General features: G+C 45.9%; 1 protein-coding gene across 2 annotated transcripts in view; it reads left to right on the top strand.

Annotated features, from left to right (window-relative positions):
• The window catches only part of Adamts17 (ADAM metallopeptidase with thrombospondin type 1 motif 17), a 113329-nt gene that overhangs the window by 69057 nt on the left and 22860 nt on the right, over nt 1–21412 (top strand). Inside the window, exons 12-16 of one of the 2 annotated variants that reach the window (XM_090321340.1) lie at nt 261–406; nt 5199–5365; nt 9153–9280; nt 16121–16241; nt 18383–18451. In XM_090321340.1, the coding sequence (XP_090177466.1) occupies nt 261–406; nt 5199–5365; nt 9153–9280; nt 16121–16241; nt 18383–18451 (631 nt within the window). The remainder of the gene's footprint in view (nt 1–260; nt 407–5198; nt 5366–9152; nt 9281–16120; nt 16242–18382; nt 18452–21412) is intronic. The other variant, XM_090321341.1, reaches the window with a different exon arrangement.

A 21412-nucleotide genomic window follows, 5' to 3' on the forward strand; every position in this document is an offset into this window, starting at 1 on the left:
GACAACAAAAGAGATGAGAAAAAAACATGGTACATTAAGAACAACAGACATACTTTATATGGCTCTTGTTTGTATATCCTGGAGGTCTTTTCATTTAGCCTCATCCTATATGGCCTTATGTATCTAGGTTTTGCCCTATTGTAAATCTGCCTATTCTGAAAGAATTTACTTCTATGCAAGTAAATCCCGGGGGACTGGGAGCCCTTAGGGAAGGTGCTGTGCTGAGTGCCTGGGCCGCAGGCTTCCTTGCTGTCTTGCAGTGGTGTCGGGCAGGAGAGTGCGTGAGTAAGACCCCCATTCCTGAGCACGTGGATGGAGACTGGAGCCCGTGGAGTCCCTGGAGTATGTGTAGCCGCACATGTGGGACCGGCGCTCGCTTCCGGCAGAGGAAATGCGACAACCCACCGTAAGTCTCTCCTGTCCAGCTTTAGGGTTGGGGAACCTTAGTATTTCCTACCTGCAGCAGCTCTCACTGGCTGAGGCTGAAAGCTAGGGCACAAGGGGGTGGAATAGAACCAAGGTGAGAGGTGGGTGTGGCCTTGGGAGAGTCCATTGTCTCTGAGGTTCACTGTAGCTCTGAGAATGGGGGACAGGGTGTAGCCCTCGACGGTCAGCTGGCTCCTGTGCTACTTGTCTGGGCTCTTGTAGAAAGAGCCCGAGAGTTGTATCTCAAGTTGTCTCGCTTGCCTTGTGCCTTGAGAACCAGTTCTAGAAAGTTCCAGAGGCTGACCTGCAAACTAACTGTTGGCAGATTTGGAGGCAGCCTACTTGTTCACAAATCACAAAAGTACCTGTGGGTTCAGCAGTTTTCTTCATCCAGTTGATTTCCATGGGTCTTTCTAGAATTCGATGACAGAGCCGAGCTGTGGTAAGATTTCTCTGGAAAGATTCTTTTCATTGACCGTGATGATGCCGGGATGTTTTCTGTTCGCCCTTGGATGTTTACTCTGGAGCACTCAGGACCCGATGTTGTGCATGATGATAACGATTCCCTTGACACAGGGTCCTCTTCCTCCTCTCAGAGTTTCTTGGTTTGAAATGTTTCCCTTAACTGTCTGTCTGCAGTCTTGGCTGTTACCAGTTGAATCACATCAAGTTGCAAACGAAGCCAGTGTTAAATCAGGACCCAAACCGCCAGGCTTTATATCCACAGTGAAGTCCTGCTCAGGAGTAACTCATAGGGGGTCCCGTGTGTACAGGTTCCAGTGCTCGGGCTGGGCCTGAGTCCCTAGCACGGGAGGGAGGTAGTTCCCAGGGGATGGTTTCCATCGCCCCAGCTCATCCCCGTGGTTAGCCGGTGCTGGAAACCTCAAATCTAAAGCCAGCCTTGATCACTTGGTGGTAGAAGGGCTGTGTTCTTCAGTAGTGCCAGGAGAGTTTGAACCAGGTGCCCTGTTGGTGTACCTGGAACACAGTGGCTGTTCAATCTGTTAAAGATGATTCCTTAGGCAGGAGCTGATGCTCACACCTAGAAGCCTAGCTACTAGGAAGCTGAGATCTGAAGACTGCAGTTTGAAGCCAGCCCAGGCAACAAAGTTTGTGAGACTCTTATCTCCAGTTAACCACCAAAAAGCTGGCAGTGGAGCTGTGGCTCAAGTGGTAGAATATTAGCCTTGAGCACAAAAGCTCAAGGATAGCACCCAGGGCCTGAATTCAAACCCAAGGATTGGTGTGTGAATGCACACACACACACACACACACACACACACACATACACATTGTGTATATATATATATATATTAGAAATTTAAAACATATTTTAATAAATTTTAATTAAATAAGATATTTAATATTACAAACATATATAAAATACATATTGTATATATAAAATCACATGCATATGGTTTTATAATTGAATATAATACTTGTGTAGAAACCCTGTTTAGTGTCATGGTGAGATCAGCAGGGTAGTTCTGGTCTGTACCCTGCTCTGTGTTGAGGTTCAGAACTCAAGCTCCGGCACCATAAAGGAAGCTGGGTCCCGAGTACAGGTGGCTCACGCCTGTCTCAGGATGGGGACAGTGCTAAGGGAAGTGCAGACCAGCCAGCCTTTGCACAATGCCTGATGTGACTGTTACAAAGCCCAGCTGACCAAGGCCCTGGACGCAGGCTCTGACCGAAGCCATGTCCTCCCCATCTCCTTAAATCACCAGGCTGGCTGGCTGAGTTTTGGCAAAGATATCCAGCACTCACTGCCGCGTGCATCTTGGGCTTGGAATGCTGCCATGGTCCTCTCTCCGGGCCCAGGTGCATGTCCCAGGCTCCTCTCTATCTCCTGCAGCTGGGTTATTTGCAGTCCAAAGATATTGGCAGGAGAGTCCCTCTCACCCCTCCTTCCCCGCCCCCCCCTTTTTGGTGCTAGTCGTAAGGCTTGAACTCTTGGCCTGGATGCTGTTCCTGAACTTTTTTTTGCTCGAGGCTGGCGTTCTTCTATTTGACCTAAAGCTCTACTTTTGACTTTTTTGGTGACCAATTGGAGATAAGGGTCTCAGATTTTCCTGCCTGCTCTGACTTCGAACCAAGGTCCTCAGATCTCATCCTCCTAAATAGTGAGGGTGTAGGTTCAAGCCGCTGGTGGCCGGCTTCCTCCCCTCCTCTCCCTGTCCCCTGCCTTGGTTTTTAGAGCTTTTAGGATTCTTACTTCCTGCCTTGTAGAACATCCATGAATTTAAGCCGGCTTCCTAGGCTATCCTTTCCTACTGTTTGTGTCACTGTGGACGGAACTGATACCCAAGGACTACAAGGTAATATATTCATCTCTAATGCCAGTTCTGGGAAGGCTGACATGCACTTGTGTCAAGAGCAAGCTCTTATCTCTACAAGAGAACAGAAGGGCGAGGACAGACCTGGGACATGCAGGGATCGCTGCCATCCCCTTGTTCCCTGAAACCCTTAAGAGGAAAGGTAGCAACTAGTCCACTCTAGGCAGGGAGGTGGAGGAAAGTTCTGTGCCTGGAATTGGTTTTTGCTTCCACCCCACATACTTGCGCCTTTATCTTCTAGCCTACCACGATTCTACATGTCTATCTATCCGGCCAGATGGTCTTCGTATCCCAGCTCCTCTGCTGCATCTCAGCTCTGTGTTTAAGTGATGCTGTTGCCCCGTGGAGCTCACTGCAGACTCGGCTGGGGTGGGGCTCATCTTCAGTGCCTTCAATTTCTCTCCAAAGCCCTTCTAGCTTTCTTCTTGTCTTAGTTTTTAACATATCTAGGAACGTCGACCGTGCAGAAGATTGCACCTTTTTTTTTTGGCCAGTCCTGGCATTTGAACTCAGGGCGTAGGCACTGTCCTTGGGCTTTTTTCCTCAAAACTAGTGCTCTACCACTTCAGCCACGATACCATTTCTGGCTTTCTCTGTGTATGTGATACTCAGGAATCGAACCCAGGGCTTTGTGTATGCTAGGCGAGCACTCTATCCCTAGGCTACGCTCCTGGCCTTCCCTGTAGACTTAACATGCACGCTGTGGCATGTGTGCAAGTGTGTGTCAGCTTAACGCGTGGGGAGATACCAGTTTCTACTGTGTGTGTGTGAGAGAGAGAGAAGCGGGGGGAGAAGAGGGGGGAGACTAGATTTCAACCCCCCAGCCTTGCAGAGTGATGGCTCAAGTGTACTTGCTCCATCCCTCACAGACACAGTGCTTTCCAATGTGGTCATTCTGGTAGGCATTGCAGTGTCTCCTTCGTTGTGAGGTGTGTGTCTCAAGTGAGGCTAGGCATATTTTCCTTCCTCAGTTGAATATCGGTTTTTGTTGTCGTTTGTTTGTTTTGTGAAAGGCCCGAGAAGCCATTATATTGTAAGTCTCAGCTTCCGCTGGTGAAGTATTTAGAAAGACCTGAATGAAGAAGACGGAACATTAAGGGATTGGTAGGAGAGAGATGCAGCTTAACAACCCTGAATGCACCAGCTGCCCGCCTTTCTCTGTGTTACCTTTTCTCCTACATTGGTCCCAGAAGCAAGAACTCTTCAGTGTTACATTTCCCCTCTCCTCTGTGTATTCTTGGCAGTTTCCTCACTGCTCAGAAAGCTTTGGTTTTCTCATCTGAAGGATATAGGCAGCAGCCCCTTCTGATTCTTGGTGTAACTTAATAGGATATTGTTGTGAAGAGCTATTTTACGACCACTGTTTACACCACTTGTTTCTTTGATGAGTGTCCCCCATGTCTGCAGGTGGTCCATCCTTCCTGTAAGGTGAGGAAACTTGTACTTGTAGACATCTCCCTGAGTGCTTGCAGGGCCAGGGAGTCCTAGGACCTCCTGGAAAGATTACAGACCCACCCGGACTTCTGATCATGACGCTACTTTTCCATTGTCAATTGTGTTGTTTAAATGTGTTCACTTCAGTCATGTCAGGCCATTTCTGTTGATTTAATCTTCCAGAAATCTTTGAAATGTTCAGGGTGAACGGGAGTCCCCACTCTGTGCTCCTTACTGGCCTTGGTGCAGCGTCTGCCAGATAAACTGCTGAACATGCCCAGTGCAGAGTGGCCCAAGACACCCTGGGTCCTTGTGGAGGATCTGAGCAAAACCAGACTGGTCAGCCAGAACCCTGTCCCACCGTTCTGCCAGATCAGGACTCCTTCTATGTGTAGACTCAGCCAGGAAGAGTGGCCCTGTCTCCAGAATGGCTTAAACTGGAGCATCTACAATCAGAGAGCACAGCCATGTCCCCATCTGTCCAGCTGTGCTCTCCCCAGCGCCTAGGAGCAAGGGAACCAACCATTCTGACTCATTTGATTAGAGAACACATGCGAGCTGCTGATTGGACTCATCCTGACCTCCAGGGCATATTTAAGAGCCTTTTTAAGGTCTTCATTTCAGAAAAAAAAAATTTAAAAAGGAAAGAAAATCAGAAACAAACAAACAAACAAAAGCCTCATGCACCAAAAAATCCCTTGGGGCTTTCAGGGTTGCACATGGCCACGTTTTAGGTTCAGCTGGAAGACACAGTGAGTGAATCTTGCTGAACTGATACTGTATTCTGTTTCCAGATGACCTTGATTTACAGTCCCTGGATGCATTTTTCTGTAGCTCATTTGAGCATGACTTCAGTGTGAGGCTGGGCTGGCCCAGATGTGGGCTATAGAAACAGAGGGGGTTGCTTTGTAAATCTCTTCTTTCCTCCTGGCAAGAGAGTGAATCAGTGTTTCTGCTATTTCTACCACAGGCTAGCTAATCAGACTTCCTCCTTTCTTTTAGCCCTGGGCCTGGAGGTACTCACTGCCTGGGTGCCAGCGTGGAACATGCTGTCTGTGAGAACCCACCCTGCCCCAAAGGTCTTCCCAGCTTCCGGGACCAGCAATGCCAGGCGCATGACAGATTGAGCAACCAGAGGAAGGGACTATTGACAGCAGTGGTGGTTGATGGTAAAGATATGGCACATCCTCTCATAATAGCTTTTCTCTCTCTTCTTTGGAGAACACTCATAAGACTCCCCTCCTTCCATAACCCACCTTAAAGATGCCCCAGTCCTTTGCCCAAGGCAGCCATGGCCCCTCCCGTTTCTGGAGCTTTGGAGTTGAACTTGAATCATCCAGCCCTCTGGGTTCTCTCAAAAGCAACTATCCCAAGGTAGCTGGCAGGCCAGATTTTGTTCTGTCCCCACACTTGCAGCTAAGTTGGGGTACTGGGAAGCTGCTTTCTGGTACCACATGCTAAAGGACCAGGAGCAGAGCAGTACGTTTGTGTGAGCGCCATTTTGCTTCCCAGCTTTGATGCTTTTTCCTTCATTGCTTTCCTTACTTGATCTTGGATTGGCTCTTATGCTTTGAGGTCTGTGGGGGAGATTTTTGAGAACAGTGTACCATCTGGGATGGATGGTGATTAGCACGTCACGTTTTCTTTCCAGATCAAAAGAATATACATCATACCAACTGAACCTCCACAGAATTTCTAATGGGGGGTGGCTCGTGTCTCTTTAGGATTTGTGATTCTGCCTATTCATAGTAGATGAGAATACCCCAGGGCCTACTTGGGGGATTTTTTTCCCCCTCACTTAAAACTCAATTCTATTTCAAGAAATGTGATTCTGTGTTATGGTGCTGACAGTCTGGTCTCATTTACTGAACTTCCCACGTGCCAGGCACAGATCAGCTTGACATACATCATCTCATTGGATATGCAAGCGCAAGCTGTGCAGAAGATGAGACATGACAGGCTACGTGATGTGTCTAAGCTCCTGCAGCTGACAAGGGGGCAGGGGAGGGAGCCGACCCCAATTCTGGAGGAGCGAAGTTGACTCAGAAAATAACCAGCTATCATCTGGCTCCCAATACTCAAAGAAGACAGGAAGCATGACTTCATGGGCGTAGAGTGAGAGAACTTAAGAGCTGTAGCGATGAGGCCTCCAAAAGGCCTGGCAAAAAATGAACATTCAGTGCCAGGTCTTAGGTTTCTTCCCTGAGTCGGGAAGGGCCTTCGAAATCTCCATTCCCATTCCAGCCATCTGCAATTTACAAGTTCAAATGTGTATGGCTGTCTGAGGGGGAAGCCGTCGCCTCATTGACAAGAGCAAACTTCAGATCCATGGCTTTTAGCCACAGGAGACACTGATGGCTTAGACCCATTCTAAATGATGGCAGGTAATACCAACCCCTTTGCCTGAGGACCCTTCTAAAGTCTGAGAGTGTCCCAGGCAGTTTTCTTATTTAAAAAGTGTGGCTGCACTGTCATTTTAACCGCAGAATTCAGTTTGTCCACTGTCACACTTCCCTGCCGAGGAACAGAGAGGGGGCAACTCTTCCAAAAGAACTCGTACAGTAGAGGCCCACGAGGGATGCACTTGACACATGAGGACCCTTGCCTCTTTCTGCCTGGCTGTTAATCTGATGCAGGAGGAGGCCGGGGAGCGTCCAGCCCCCACAGGCGCCTCTCAGATCTGGACAAGAGACAGCACCAGAGACATCTGATGCTTTGCAACACAACTACCGGTCTTCGAGCTGTCCCTAGGCCAGAGAGCTGTGCTTTGAAACCCTTGTCCTCTTGCCCTTTCCTTGGAGCCAGAAACTATGAGAGATCGAAGACAGACTCACCGCCTTTTTTATTTCCACTCAGCTCTGAGCACAAAGCTTTGTTATTCTTTCCTTGGTTGCTTGCTCGCTTGCGCTGTTAAGTCTTCCTGCTTCATTTATTCAGTACAGAAATCCCACTTCACTGTCTGGTTTTCCACAGATTCCTCCAAGTCCAACTTAAAACGTATTTTCCTTCTAACCACTTTTCGATGGTGCAGTTCTAGATTCCCTTATCAACACAGCGACCAAGACCTCTGCATGCACAGACTCCTCTGTCCTGGAAGTCTTGTGGAGAGACTTCCCAGGGTCCCAAATGCACCTTCTCACCCATTTGCTTGGTGTTTCTTTCCGCCCAAGTAATCAGTAATGATAGCTAATGGGCCTCCGTCTTTGATCTGAAAATTGCAACCCTGTTTGATCAGGACAGCTAATAGGCTGTTACGTGTTGTTGCTTTGAAGGAGAGACACCGAGTTCAAAGTTTTGCAAGGCAAGCTGGCCCTGTCTTCCAACTGGGGTGGAATTACCATGGCTCCTTACATAGTTGATTTCTTTCCTTTCTCTCAAATATAAACAGAGAAAGCTAGCACTCCCCCCCCCCACCCCCAAGAAGCATTTCACAAGGGCAAAACCAAAATAATAAATGGCCAAATTCAGAAGGCAGATTTGTAAGTTTTCCTCCCCAAACGCTCTTTCTGAAAGGCCTGATTCTTGTGGCGCAGCGATAACGTTGATTCCTGTGGTTGGGCTCTCGGCTCTTCTGACTGCTCTATTCATAGTCCTGCTATCACCGTGGAATTCTTTGGCAAGGAGCGCATGGTTCAAGAAAGAAGGGAAAGCAATATTTTCTCTTTGCGCTCTGTCTCTGTCTGTCTCTCTCTCTCTCTCTCTCTCTCTCTCTCTCTCTCTCTCTCTCTCTCTCTCTCTCTCTCTCTCTCTCTCTCTCTCTCCTTGCAGAGGTAGACTTTTCCAAGGGAGGAGGATGCAGGACCGTGAATCCATGCCACCTCCCAAGGAAGACAAAGATGGTCTTAGAGAAGTGTGGAAAATCCTTGAGACAGAAACCCATTGAGGGGTCTGCCTGCCAAACCCACCCTGTCTGCCTGCCCCGTGGAAACTGTCGAGGGTTCTGACTTCTCTTGCTCAGGTCAGCAGCTGCTTGGTGAAGTCTAGGCATAATAGGGGATTCCTGCCTCCTCTCTAGTGTGGCAGAAGAAGTACTGAGATTCTTCAGGTCCAAGCCATCAGTGGCGGTAATGGTTAGGCTACCCTGATTCCAACTTGGCCCTTCTGGCCCAAGTTGCTAAATAAATAAATAAATAAATAAATAAAAAAAAAAAGAAGTTGTGGCAGACATAGGGCATCTCAAAGGACCCAAAGGCCAGAATAGAGATCTGGTCCAGGATCCAGGAAGATGCTAGGATGCCCTGGTTCTCTGCAACTTACAGTGGTAGTCAAGGGTCAGTGTTCCCGCTGTAGTCTGTCTGTCTTACACCCTGACACCTGTAGGTGGTTAGGGAACTCACAGCACCTCTTACTTACATCCATATCCTTTATCAAAATCATCTGGAGCCCCCTGTGGCTCAGAATAGAGAACATTCTAGTGGTTTTCAAGGTACAGCAGTACAGCAACCAAATATCAATATCCCCAATGACACCCACAGGACGAGTACATTGTACGAAGTCAGCTACGCTGATGATGCTACCAGAGCATCTGCAAACAGCCTTATCAGAGGGATAGACTAATTCATATCCATCAGGTCTGCTCTTGTGCCAGATATATTTTCCATAAGTATAAGAAGATATTTCCAGTTGGCAGAGCTGTTGTGGTTGTTTTCTTCTGAATTACAATCAGAATTATCGGCTGCCTTCGATATTCCTGGAGTGTGCAAGGAAAGGCTCTCTCTGTATCTAGAATTCCAGCCCTGAGATCTCAGGAGAAGGATTCTTATCGATTCACCTGACTCCAGGGTAATGAGTACTGGTCCCACAACTGAGGCTTAGCTATATGACAGCATCGTGAAGAAAGAGACTGATTGGTTTGGCACCGGCCAGGTGGTCACTGCTAGTCCAATCAAGTGAGGCCTAGTTGCTAAGGATTGCCCCTCCCACATCAACTTCCCTTAGCAACCCTTTCCTCCTCAGATAAGCCATGTGAACTCTACTGCTCGCCGCTTGGGAAAGAGTCCCCGCTGCTGGTGGCTGACCGAGTCCTGGATGGCACACCCTGTGGACCCTATGAGACTGACCTCTGCGTGCATGGCAGGTGCCAGGTGACCAGCTTTTCCATCTGTCCTTGGGAAGGGGTGGAGGGAGGAGGGAGGTTCCTCCCCAGCGGGGATTAAGGTGGAACTGAGGCCTCAAGAGGCCTCCCTCAAAGAGGGTTTGTTCAAGGCCATGCCTGAGCTCTTTGTTTCATAGGTATCTGGGTAGCTGAAAGAATCAAAACTCTTTTTTAAAACTTTTTTTTTTTTTGCCATTCCTGGGGCATGAACTCAGGGTCTGAGCACTGCCCTTGGACTTTCTCAAGGCTAGAGCTCTACCACTTAAGCCATAACACCATTTCTGGTTTTTTTCTATGTATATGGTACCAAGGAATCAAACCCCAGTCTTCATTCATGCTAGGCAAGCACTCTTACCACTAGGCCAAACTCCTGGCTAGAATCAAAACTTTTGTATTGTATTTTATTTTTCTTCTTCTCCTCTTTCCTCCTCCTCCTCCTCCTCCTCCTCCTCCTCCTCCTCCTCTTCCTCCTCCTCCTCCTCCTCCTCTTCTTCTCCTTCTCCTTCTCCTTCTTATTTTATTTTTTAGTGCTGGTTCTAGAGCTTGAAATCAGGGCCTGCATGCTGACCTCAAACTTTTTTGCTTAAGGCTGGCACTCTACCCTTAGCTGCCATTGCCTGATGACTCAGTCTGAGCAAGTGAGAGAGCTCTGGGGTCTGAAGCCTCGCTTTGGAGGAGCCCTCCATATGCTGGAATTCCTTCCCCAAACCTACCCTGATGCTAGGTGTCAGTGACTCAATTGGGACATTGATAAATGGCACTTATGAAGACAAATAGAAACGGGGCGCTGGTGGCTCACATCTGAAATTTTAGTTACTCAGGAGGCTGGGATTTGAGGGTCACAGTTCACAGCCAGCCCTGGCAGGAGAGTTCATGATACTCTTATTGCCAATAAATTACCAAAAATAGCCAGAAGTGGCTCAACTGATAAAGTAGTAGACTTGAGCAAAAGAAGCTCAGGAACAGCACCCAGGCCCTGAGTTCAAACCCCAGGACCAGCACAAGAAAATGGAAACCTTTCTGTGCAGTTGTGGATCGCAACATTTATCTTTAATTGTGGATGGGCAACCGCTGGCTGCACACACATAGCCAACATCCAGGCTGACTCTCACAGCAAACCCTTTTTAGCACATGTGGACTTTTAACCTTCACAGTCCAAGCCAGCCTCAAACTGGGATCCCATCCCCCATCCCCACTACCACCAGGATAAAGCTTGACAAGACCCAGGCTCTTTGGCACTGCCTGACCTTGTTATCAAATACGGATTAGTAAAGGTGATAAACTCCCAGCGCCCAAGAATCTCAGCAAGGCAATCTCCCAGGGAGGGGGCAGCCGTGAGTGGGCAAACAGAACCCTCAGGACTGCTTCCTTACAGCAAAGAATGTTCCAGGCGCTGCCTCTTGGACCGTGAGAACAAAGCCCTTATCATTATTTCTGAAATATGAGGCATTGCTGACAGTTCTCTGGAAGAGTGAAGGGCCTGTGTCCTTTCCAAATTACATGCTTTGCTTTTGTGGGCCATCCCATGTGCCAGTTCTCCTTGCCCACTAATGATGTCATTCATTTGCAAGAAACTTCCCCGGCTCAGAGACCATGTACTTTGGAGTCGTCCCAGCCACAGGCTGGCATCTTCTGCAGTGTTCTTGCCATGTAAGCAGCATTTCAATGAATCCTAAAACTCTCAAGCTAATGAGATCTGTGTTCCTGGTGGTCTGTGCTTTGGTTTGAAACTCAGCCTTTCCAATTAAAGAGTCCGCCCTCTACCATGATAGTGGAAGTTCTACTCCTTGATCTCAGGTCTCTTCTTATGAAGGCACTAATCATGTCACTGAGGGGTCGTCCTCCTGACCCCACTTTTAAATGACATCACCCTGGCATTAAGGATTCCTTGGACAATTCTGATATGGACACAAGTTCAGTCTATGGCTGAGACACTGGGGCACAAGATTCCCCATTCCCAGATGTCTTTCCATCTCCACAGAACCCACCACTGTCACCATCATGGCTTTTGGTGTCACCTGCATGAAACCTGGCACTAGCAAAGTGAGGTCAGAGGGCACCGAGATGAAGACAGATGTAGCGCCTTTCACAACTCTATGGCGTCTCTGCTCCTTGGACTCTTCCTGTGCCAGTAGTGAGGGTGTACAGGACAGCTCTCAGGCATTGTGTGTACTGGTGAATGTGCCGGGCCTCCAAGCAGCCCATCTGTCCTAGCAAAAGTGTCAGGTCTCAGTAGGAAGCATTAGTACTTGTTACAAACACGTCATAAGATTAAAGGCTTGGTTGGGAGGTGGAGGGATTGCTTTCTAGAGGACATTGAAGACCATCTGTCAACTTTTAGCCTCAAAACTTGAACATACTTAAATATGAATGTAAATCAAGTGCAAATATTTATGCCTCACTTCAGCAATTGCCCCAAACGGAATATTCCGGATTCCTGTGATCCTTCAAAGTGAATACAGCAAGGAAGATAGTGGAGTGAAAATAGCAGTTAACCTATCTAAAAACATCTCAGAGGATCTAAATCTATTTACTGACATAATTATCTAACTTCAGTAAGAAAAAGGTAGAAGTCGCTCACTTTTTGTGGAAGACAGATGTGACAGAAATATCACTACCGTTTGCTTATGAATAACTTTCCCCTCCATTTCCTTTGGCTATAAATTTTGCTATTTGGGGGTGGCAGATGCATTCTGGGAAATTTTAAGAAACACAGTAACTAGTTGGTATGGAGAAAGGCTCCAGGATGGCATTTGGAGTGGATTCCACCCAGCTCCAAATAGCAGGCTGATTCAGACCGTAATGTGAAACATGGAAATACCATCTTATTCCGTTTTTATGAGGACCGAGTTAAGTTTCATTTCAGTGAGTCACAAATTACTTAACATGCTGAAATTAAACTTAACAGCACTCGTAAAAATGGGAGAGAATTGAGGGGAAGAAACACAAACATTGTATATTTTTCAACATGTCACTATAAAGTAGCCAGCTCGTCATTAATTATACCTACCGTCGGCCTCCAGAAGCGAAGAAGTCTCTAATATACAGCTTATTTGCTGCAGCTGCCTACATGCAACGGAAGATTCATATGGACAGACTGGACGGTGGACAGACGGAAGTACACATGAGATCTGAATGTTTGCATTTTTTCCAGGGTTTGATTAGCTTACACACACACATATAGCTAATCTTTCCCATCAGGACCATTCTCTTCGGAAGCATAATTTATGAACATGTCATGAGCTTGATGAGCACCAAAAAAAATCTATTTAGGGGCTGTAAACTTCTTCAGTTGTAGTGTTGAGTCTGATAATCTAGCTTCCTTTATGAGCTGCTCCAGAGGAGAGCCTTGGCTTATATATGGAAAAATACATTTTATATGTATATATAAATAACATATATAAGCTTAAATATTAGATATAACATATATAAATGTATGTGTTTATATATATGTATTTATAATGTATTTATATGCAATTGTATAGAAGTAAACATTTATAATATATAACATCTATACAATGTATATTATTTCTAAAATATATTTTATATATGAATATATTTATACATTATATATAGCATATAGAAGTACACAGAAATTATATTTTTATATGAGTATTATATATATGTAAAATTATACGTAAATATATATAAATATAAATGAGAAGGAATGGATAGACTACCTGCTCTTAAGGCTTTGGCAGTTCTAGAATCTGGGGTCTGTTTCAACAGACCACTTACACAGTCAAAAACTTGCTAGCTTCCCATTTTGTGCCCAAAAATATATATGGAGAGTAGAATTACAGGTGGAATTTAAGAGAATTACGAGGCTCTAGCCTCGGAGTATCCTCTGTGAAGAAGACATAATAGCACAGAGGATGACACACTCGGCACTGATACTCAGGAGTATATTTCAAGAACACCTTGCTGCTTATTGCCTTTACTACATCATGGCCTCACAACTGGTATCCCCAAAATGCAGGCCAGTGGGTGCCAGGCTTCCATCCCTGGACTTTACTCAACCGTAGTCTAGCACAAATCATAAAAATAGGGAGAAAGGGAATGGAGGACCCCAGACAAAAGGAAAACTCCATTCTTTCAGGAAGAGAAAGTGAATGGAAGTGTCATTGAGAAACAAAGCCACTGAGGTTATGCTGGAACAACTGAGAAGAAAGCACAGCTTGAGAGCCTCCCTCTTGGGAATGGTGGTTGGAAGTGAAGAGTTGATTCAAAGCAAGTGGATGGCTTAAGGGCTGCACGAATATGGCTGACCTACATCCAAGCTCTATGACCTTTTGTGTTCAAAGAAGGCACTAATCTTTCCAGGCTAGGGGTAGACTCCAGCTTCCCACACGCTAATCTCCAAAGGGAACTTAGCATACAGCACTACCCAGCCTCAAATACAGCTCATCTCCATTGGCTTCTTGCTTCTTCATGCTCAAATCGAAGAGCTCATCAGCTACTTGAAGAAACCCAACAGCATGACTAGGAAAGATCAAGAAAAATAAACAGAAAAATTGACCCTGGAAGAAAAATTGAGATGATTATGGAATTCTACACAGAGCCAAACATATGCGTAAAATAAACTAATTTTGAGACCTGGAAGAAGGCTGAAATTAATACTTTCCATGCATTCATTCTGGAGAAATAGTGTATAGTTTAGCAAATGGAAGATGAAGTCAAGGAAGAGGAAGATGAGTCCGTCAGGCCCAGGAACAAATCCCAGCATGACGACTGCAATCTGCATCCAGTTAAAACTCAGACAAGCCGTCCTGCCCAAGAGATGAAATGACACGGACGTCAGAAGATGGCTACTAAGTTGAAGAAGCAAGGACTCCTTACAGCCAGAAAGGAAAAGAGAGGGGAGGGAGAAAAAAGGGGACCCAAATCTATCCAAGACAGGCTTCCTGGATGTGCCAGCATTGAATAGATCCTCAGACTTGGACCAACATGCCAAACCTTTGCAGTGTGCTGAGACAGGCTCCACCTAAGTCTCCCAGATTTCTGTTTAAAACAAAAACAACATCAACAAACAAAAAACTGTGGCTGGAATTCAAAGCAAATTCAACGACATCAGCCTGAAAATTGTGGAGGTAAAAATGGAATAACCCAGCCAGACCAGAGTTTGAAATGTTTCCCTTTCAAGAGGACATGGAGGAAGGACGTTGTGGCAGATTGAAAAAAGATTTCATAGCATGACAATATACATAGTCTTTACAAATTGACAACTTTGGTTTACTCCTGTATATGAAAGTCCCAGTTTATGTGTGATAGCGCTAACTCCGGTTAGGATGAATTAATAGGCTAGGGACTAAGAAAATGGAGGCAGAGATAACCTACTCTTTTTTTTATAAAACAAAGGTTTGGTTATTAGACAGGCACCTTACCATGTGAGACATATTGCAGGCTTTCACACACACATACACACACACACACACACACACACACACACACACATATTGCTTTGGTTGAGAAAGAGGCTAAGAGTGAGGCAGAAAGCATTTGGTTTCTTTCTGTCTGAGGATCTTAGGGAAAAACAAAACTACACCCAAATGGGTTATCTGGGTTTCTTTTTTTTTTTTTTTTTCTTTTTTTTTTGCCAGTCCTGGGCTTGAGCTCAGGGCCTGAGCACTATCCTTGGACTTTCTCAAGGCTAGAGCTCTACCACTTGAGCCTCAGCACCACTTCCGGCTTTTTTTCTATATGTGGTACCAAGGAATCGAACCCAGGTCTTCATGCATGCTAGGCAAGCACTTTAACCACTAGGCCAAACTCCCGGCCGGTTATCTGGGTTTCTTTAGAGTTAAAGGTAGCAAGTCCTCCTTTGGGTATTGTTTTTTACTATTATTATTAGATATTATTTTTATTCTTATTCATAGCATGTTTACTTTCACCAAAAACACACTGTCAAAAATTGATTAATAAACACCAGTGTTCCTCTAACATAAACTTAGGTCATTTTTGCCAAAACCTTTTTCTGAAACTTATGCTATATTTCTCAGACCCAGGAGTGGAGTTTTTCCTTCCTGAGTTTTCAACAATAAGTGTAAGTTTTAAGCGGGGAGGAGTGCCTTTTTGTGGACTGGGTCTTTTCCCTAACTGAGAAATGGGAGCTATCTAACCCTGGCTGAATGCAGTCTCTGCTTCTCCAATTTTCTGTGGTAAGTCAGTAATCATGGAGAGTTGCTAATCATGTGAGACATATGAGCCTTGGTACACAGGGCCTGTGCTTCCAACAGTGCTGGCATGAGAGACAGAACTTTAGATCTTAGCACGATTCTGTGGTTCCCTTGGGTCTTCTCAGGCCCTCCTCCTCCATAACACACACACACACACACACACACACACACACATACACACACACACATATATTTGATAACCATGTAGGTATGAAGACAGGTAGAACTTCAGCTGGATTTTATGCATTTTATTTCCTTTTATAAGTTTTAAAGGAATTATTTTATTGAGCTTCTATTTGGAGCCCCGGGCACTGAACCTATGGGGCATTATAGAGAATCCACTTTAAAATTCCACAGGAACAGGGCTCCAGTGGCTCTTGTTTGTAATCGTAGCTACTCCGGAGGCTGAGATCTGAGGATCACAGTTCAAAGCCAGGTAGCTAAGTCTATAAAAGACACTTATCTTTAATAAACTACCAAAAAGCTGGAAGTGGAGCTGTAATTCAAGAGATAGTGCATCAACCTTGAACAAAAAAAGCTAAGAAGACAGTGCCAGGGTCCTGGATTCAAGCCCAGTATTGGCACTAAAAAAATAAAACCCATAACTCTACTGAGTCTTAAGCACAGAGTAACTTGGTCCTCTGGCTTTCTAGAAAATCGGCTGTGATGGCATCATTGGGTCCGAAGCCAAAGAAGATCGATGTGGGGTCTGCAGTGGGGACGGCAAGACGTGTCGTGTGGTGAAGGGTGACTTCAGCCACTCCCATGGAACAGGTGAGTGCCAGGCCTCTGGGACTACAAGAACCCCCCACCCCATCACCCCAGCACCTAATGTATGCTTGGTCATGTGGCCTTCCAAGAACATGCCCCAGATCCTGTGGAAAGGGTCGCCTGTTCACACACATGTGAGAGCTTGCAAAAGCAAAACCACACGCCAAATGTGACATTGGATTTAAAAACCAGATTTCCAGACCAGTAAAGACTGATTTTTAGGATTTTAAGCACAGGTGGCTTGTCAGCCAAGCATGAAGCTTGGTTAAAAATTCGCCACCTGGTTGCATAGGAAAACATGAGAAAGGGCCCGGGAGGAAGTTGCTTTGGGGCCTTTGGGGCCAATGTGCGCTTGCTGTTTCCCACGGGGATGCTAGCTAGCCGCTGTGTCTACTCAGATTAAAATGGACTTCACTAAAATTAAACTAATAATCAGAGTCACATTTCAGGTGCTCCACCGCCAGGAAGACTAGTGGCTGGCGTGTTAGTCATTCCAGAGAACATTCTGGTCATCTCTGGATGTTCCTTTAGAGAGCACTCCAGCCTCGGGAACTTTGCTGGTTTCTGCTTTGCCGTTTTGGATGCCATTCTCCCCTCCTTCCCATTAGAGCACTTCAGTTTCCTAAATATTGGAGTCTGAGCATAAGTCATACCAGCATGGATTCCGTTTATTGAGAAGTCTATGTGCAATGCTCGTTTGCACATGGATAAGTCACGGGCTGCCTGTTAGAATACAGCTCAGTTCGTTACACACGAGACTGAAATCAGTGTCTGGCCACCTCAGCATGAATACCCAAATCCAAGCTAACTGTGATGATTTCACTCGCAAGGAAGGTAGGACCCTTCACCACATACACCCCGAGGCAAATGGCAACCTGAGCCCCTGTGCCAGGAGTGGAGGCAGAGGAACTATGTAAACTCTGGCCCTGCAGAACTGTACAATGAGTACAAATTAATTGATAACAGGGCTGGAGAGAAAAACACGTTGGGCTGAAGGAGACACATATTCTTATGAGACTCAGTGTAGAAATCCTTTGAAGTCTCCAGGCCATTTGACGTCTCAGTGACTCCAGCCCAGCCCAGTGCATTCCCCAACCCTATCATTGTAGATAGGATGGTGGCTTTCATGTGTGCTCAGCTCTATGGAGTGAGGACAAGAGGAATATCTTATCCTCGTGCAGGATGAATACCAGTGGGAAATGCCATGCCAGAGAGATAAGCCAGAATCAAATGCAGGACTTTTATCCAATGAAATCCAGACCCAGCCTGTTCAACTAACTACTCTGGGTTCTCTGATGAAAGCCTTCAACTGGTACCCCTGCCTCCACCCAGCGAGAATCCCAGGATCTCCCGTTGTGTTTGGAGAGCCATCACAGTGCAGTATCTGGGGAGAAATTTGCTTCCCTCTTCCCTGTTTCTTAGTAACACCAAGCAGATGTGGTACTCAGCTACTCAGGAGTAGAAGGAATCAACGTGAACATCTGTTTGATGGGTGCACAGACTTCTAATGTTCAACCTGTGGCTGCTCAAATATGTCCAATAGGTTGAGAACTTGTAGCATTCTTTTCCTTCATCAAATTGTCATTTTACTGTGAGTATTTTTTTTTGCCAGTCCTGGGCTTGAGCTCAGGGCCTGAGCACTGTCCTTGGACTTTCTCAAGGCTAGAGCTCTACCACTTGAGCCTCAGCACCACTTCCGGCTTTTTTCTATGTATGTGGTACCAAGGAATCGAACCCGGGTCTTCGTGCATGCTAGGCAAGCACTTTAACCACTAGGCCAAACTCCTGGCCCATACTGTGAGTATTTTTTATTCCATCCTATTCCTTGACTCAGAGACATCCAAGAGGCTTCTGGATCTCAGTCCCCCACTGAAAACCAGTCCGGGTGCTTCCACCAGCTCTTAACCCTTCTACATTTCGTTCTCAGACAAGTCCATCCCTTTGAAGTGTGGATAGAGCTACGTGTCCTGTGTCTATTCAGTAGTCAGCTGGGTCCGGGTACCCTCTCCAGGCATGGGGTATGGCTATCCCACGGGAAAATAGGAGTTTGTATGATGAGGACGTAGAACAAGGTGTTTTTCCACTGTGGGGATGAATGACCATATCTGCACGTGAACCAACGATGGTGTGTTTCTCTTTCTCAGTCACGAACAATCTTTGTGTGGAGGTGTCCCCGTGCATGATGGCAAAGGCAGTCCCCAAGTGTTTCTCATGTAAGACATTCGGCCGTTCTGTGTCGTCCCTGTGGTGACATGCTTGGTGTGGGGTTTTTGCCTCGCTTACACATCTGGATGTGTTTAGAATAGAATCAGTAGGAATGAGTCCTGATTGAAACCACGGATAAAACAAAAAGACCATTTATTGAATATATATGACTGACATTCTGGAGCAGTTGCCAAAAAAACAATAAAACCGAATTAAAGATTTAAAAAATTAGTTGGGTGACAATAGCTCATGCCTGTAACCCCAGCTACTCGAAAGGCAGAGAGTAGGGGAAGCACCACTTAAGGCCAACCAAGGAAAGGAATGATAGAGACACCATCTTAACAAACTGGGCGTGATCATTTATCATTGTAATCCCATGTGAAGGATCTTGGTCCAAGGTCAACCCCAGGTAAAAGAGAAAGACCCTACCTAAAAAAAGTAACTGAATCAAAAAAGGCTAGGAGTTTAACTCAAGTTATAGCACATAGGTTTTGCAAGCAGGAGTCAATGAGTCTTAACTCTTAATACCGAAATCAGTCAATCCAAAGAGTCACAGGACTGGATGAATACCTGCCACAGGTGCTAAGAGCAGGGCTCTGTTCTTAGCCAGACCTGGCACTTCAGCAGAAATGGTAAAGCATGTTCGAGAAGCTAGCCAGGGTTGACACCTTTCCCCCAACATACAGAAAGACTCCATACCACAGAACTGGGCTTTCTTATTGGCAGAGAGTCTCTTGCTGGCAGCTTCGTGGTAAAGGCACTGGTCTTTCTTTGCCCATCTACACTGGCCTTGCATTCTGAGGGTGAACTTGAGCCTGGCCTTGCAGAGCCATCTTTTAGCAATGAACCAAAGTAGTAACACACGTGGCCCCAACCTGTGATGTGTGATGGTTTGGCTCACCACCTTTCAGCTCTGGGGTGGTGCAAAAGCTGTGTGCAGTCAACAGAAATTCTACTTCAAATTGTATTCTTTTCCCAGGCTTCTAATCTGAGGTCCGATCCTCTGCCGAGATAGTGGGAAGTAGCTGGCTGCTTCAGCGGCTCTCAGTCAGGGATCTCAATAGGAAATCACCTGTACAGCACAGTATCCTGTGTGTTAAGCTTCACTATCAGATGTGAGTTGTAGTTCATGCATTTTTCACCTTTAAAAATTTCAATTCCAGTCTGTTTGTCAGAATGTGATCCCACTGTAAATCAAGAGATATCTGAAGGCTCATAAACAACTTTATACAAACACACACACACAACCACCCACCCCCCCCCCACACACACACTTACACTAAATCCTTTCTGAGGATCTTATGATTTATCCTCAGTGTTTCACCTCCAGTTCATCTTTGATCAATTCAACAATTTTTTTTTTTTTTGCCAGTCCTGGGCTTGAGCTCGGGGCCTGAGCACTGTCCTTGGGTTTTCTCAAGGCTAGAGCTCTACCACTTGAGCCTCAGAACCATTTCCGGCTTTTTTCTATGTATGCGGTACCAAGGAATTGAACCTGGGTCTTCATGCATGCTAGGCAAGCACTTTAACCACTAGGCCAAATTCCCGGCCCCTCAATTCAACAATTTTCTTTCAAAAAAAATTTGTCATACACTGGTGGCTTCTGCCTGTAATCTTAACTACTCAGGAGACTACAGCCAGACTGGGCAGATAAAATCTGAGAGAATGACTCTTATCTCCAATTAACTAGCTAATGCCAGAAATGGAGATATAGTTCTAGTGACAGAGATCCAGCCTTAATCAAAAAAAGGTAAGGGACAGCGCCCGGGCCCTACGTTCAAGCCCCAGTACCAGCACAAAAAAAGAAAGAAAGAAAGAAAGAAAGAAAGAAAGAAAGAAAGAAAGAAAGAAAGAAAAAGAAACTGCTGAAACTGTGAAGACAAATAGAACCAAATCATTCAAAAGCAAATCTTCTTGGGAAAGGAAGATAAATACAATTCCTCATGGGGAAACATGCTCATAGCCTGATAATATTCCCCATCTGGTAGATGTGAGACATGGCCTCGTAATAGTCCCTATCTGATAGATGTGAGACACTTCTTAGCGACGCTAACAAACACTAAGACATTCCCTGGAGAAACCAGCCCTTGAAGCAGCAGAGGCCTTTTGTCTTAGAACAATGGCAGAGATGTTGGTTTTACCCATGGTATCCTCCTGAAGTTAAGTTGTGTCTTGCTGGTTTTCCTCCCGCTGAATGGCCACAACTCATAGGGAAGTTTCTCCAGGACTTGCTTCCTTGCCTAAAGCATGCATTTATCTTACCTGCAGAGTGAATGCTTTGTTTTCATTCTGCCCTGTGTGGTTGGCATCGTGGTGCTGGCTTCTCCACCGGGGCCACCTGTCCTGGACCCACAAGGTGCTTTGGGACTTGGTGATGACGCTCTTTCCCTTCTTGGTCACACTTCATACCAACCTAGTGTGTGCTTTGAGCGCTGGGTCAGAGCCCGTGCTTTCGGGCAGCTTCTGTGGTTTGGGGGTTTTCTCTCTCATTAGTCCTCTCTATCAGGATGACCCCATGGGGACTTGAAGAGCAGATGCAAGGAAACCCAAGGCTGCACCTGTCTTGGGATTATACATCTGCCGTGAGCTTTCTGCTGTCCCTCAGCATGTCCACTCCAGAAGAAGCTTACGAGACACAAAGCAGATGTTCACTGACACTGTATCATGTGGCAGCTCCAGCCCTGCCCTTACCCGTGATAATTATTCCAAGCTCCATGAGTCACAAAGTAAAAGATTCCACCGCACAGGTCTCCCCTCAGAAAGAATCACTCAGCCCCCAGAGCCTCTAAAAAAACCATGTTCTGTGGTTTAAGTGAAAATTCCTCTCAAGAAGATTTTGATTGTTTTGACCCTGAACATGTTTGGTGTGTGGGGGATTTTGTTTTGGTTTGTTTTGACACTGCAGTCTTTTGTCCCTAGAATCCAGTACATTTTTCCAATCCCCCCAAAGGAAAGGGGGGAATCTTTAG

The sequence above is a fragment of the Megascapheus bottae genome, chromosome 30, assembly GCF_031878675.1.
Source record: "Megascapheus bottae isolate mThoBot1 chromosome 30, mThoBot2.hap1, whole genome shotgun sequence".
NCBI lineage: Eukaryota > Metazoa > Chordata > Mammalia > Rodentia > Geomyidae > Megascapheus > Megascapheus bottae.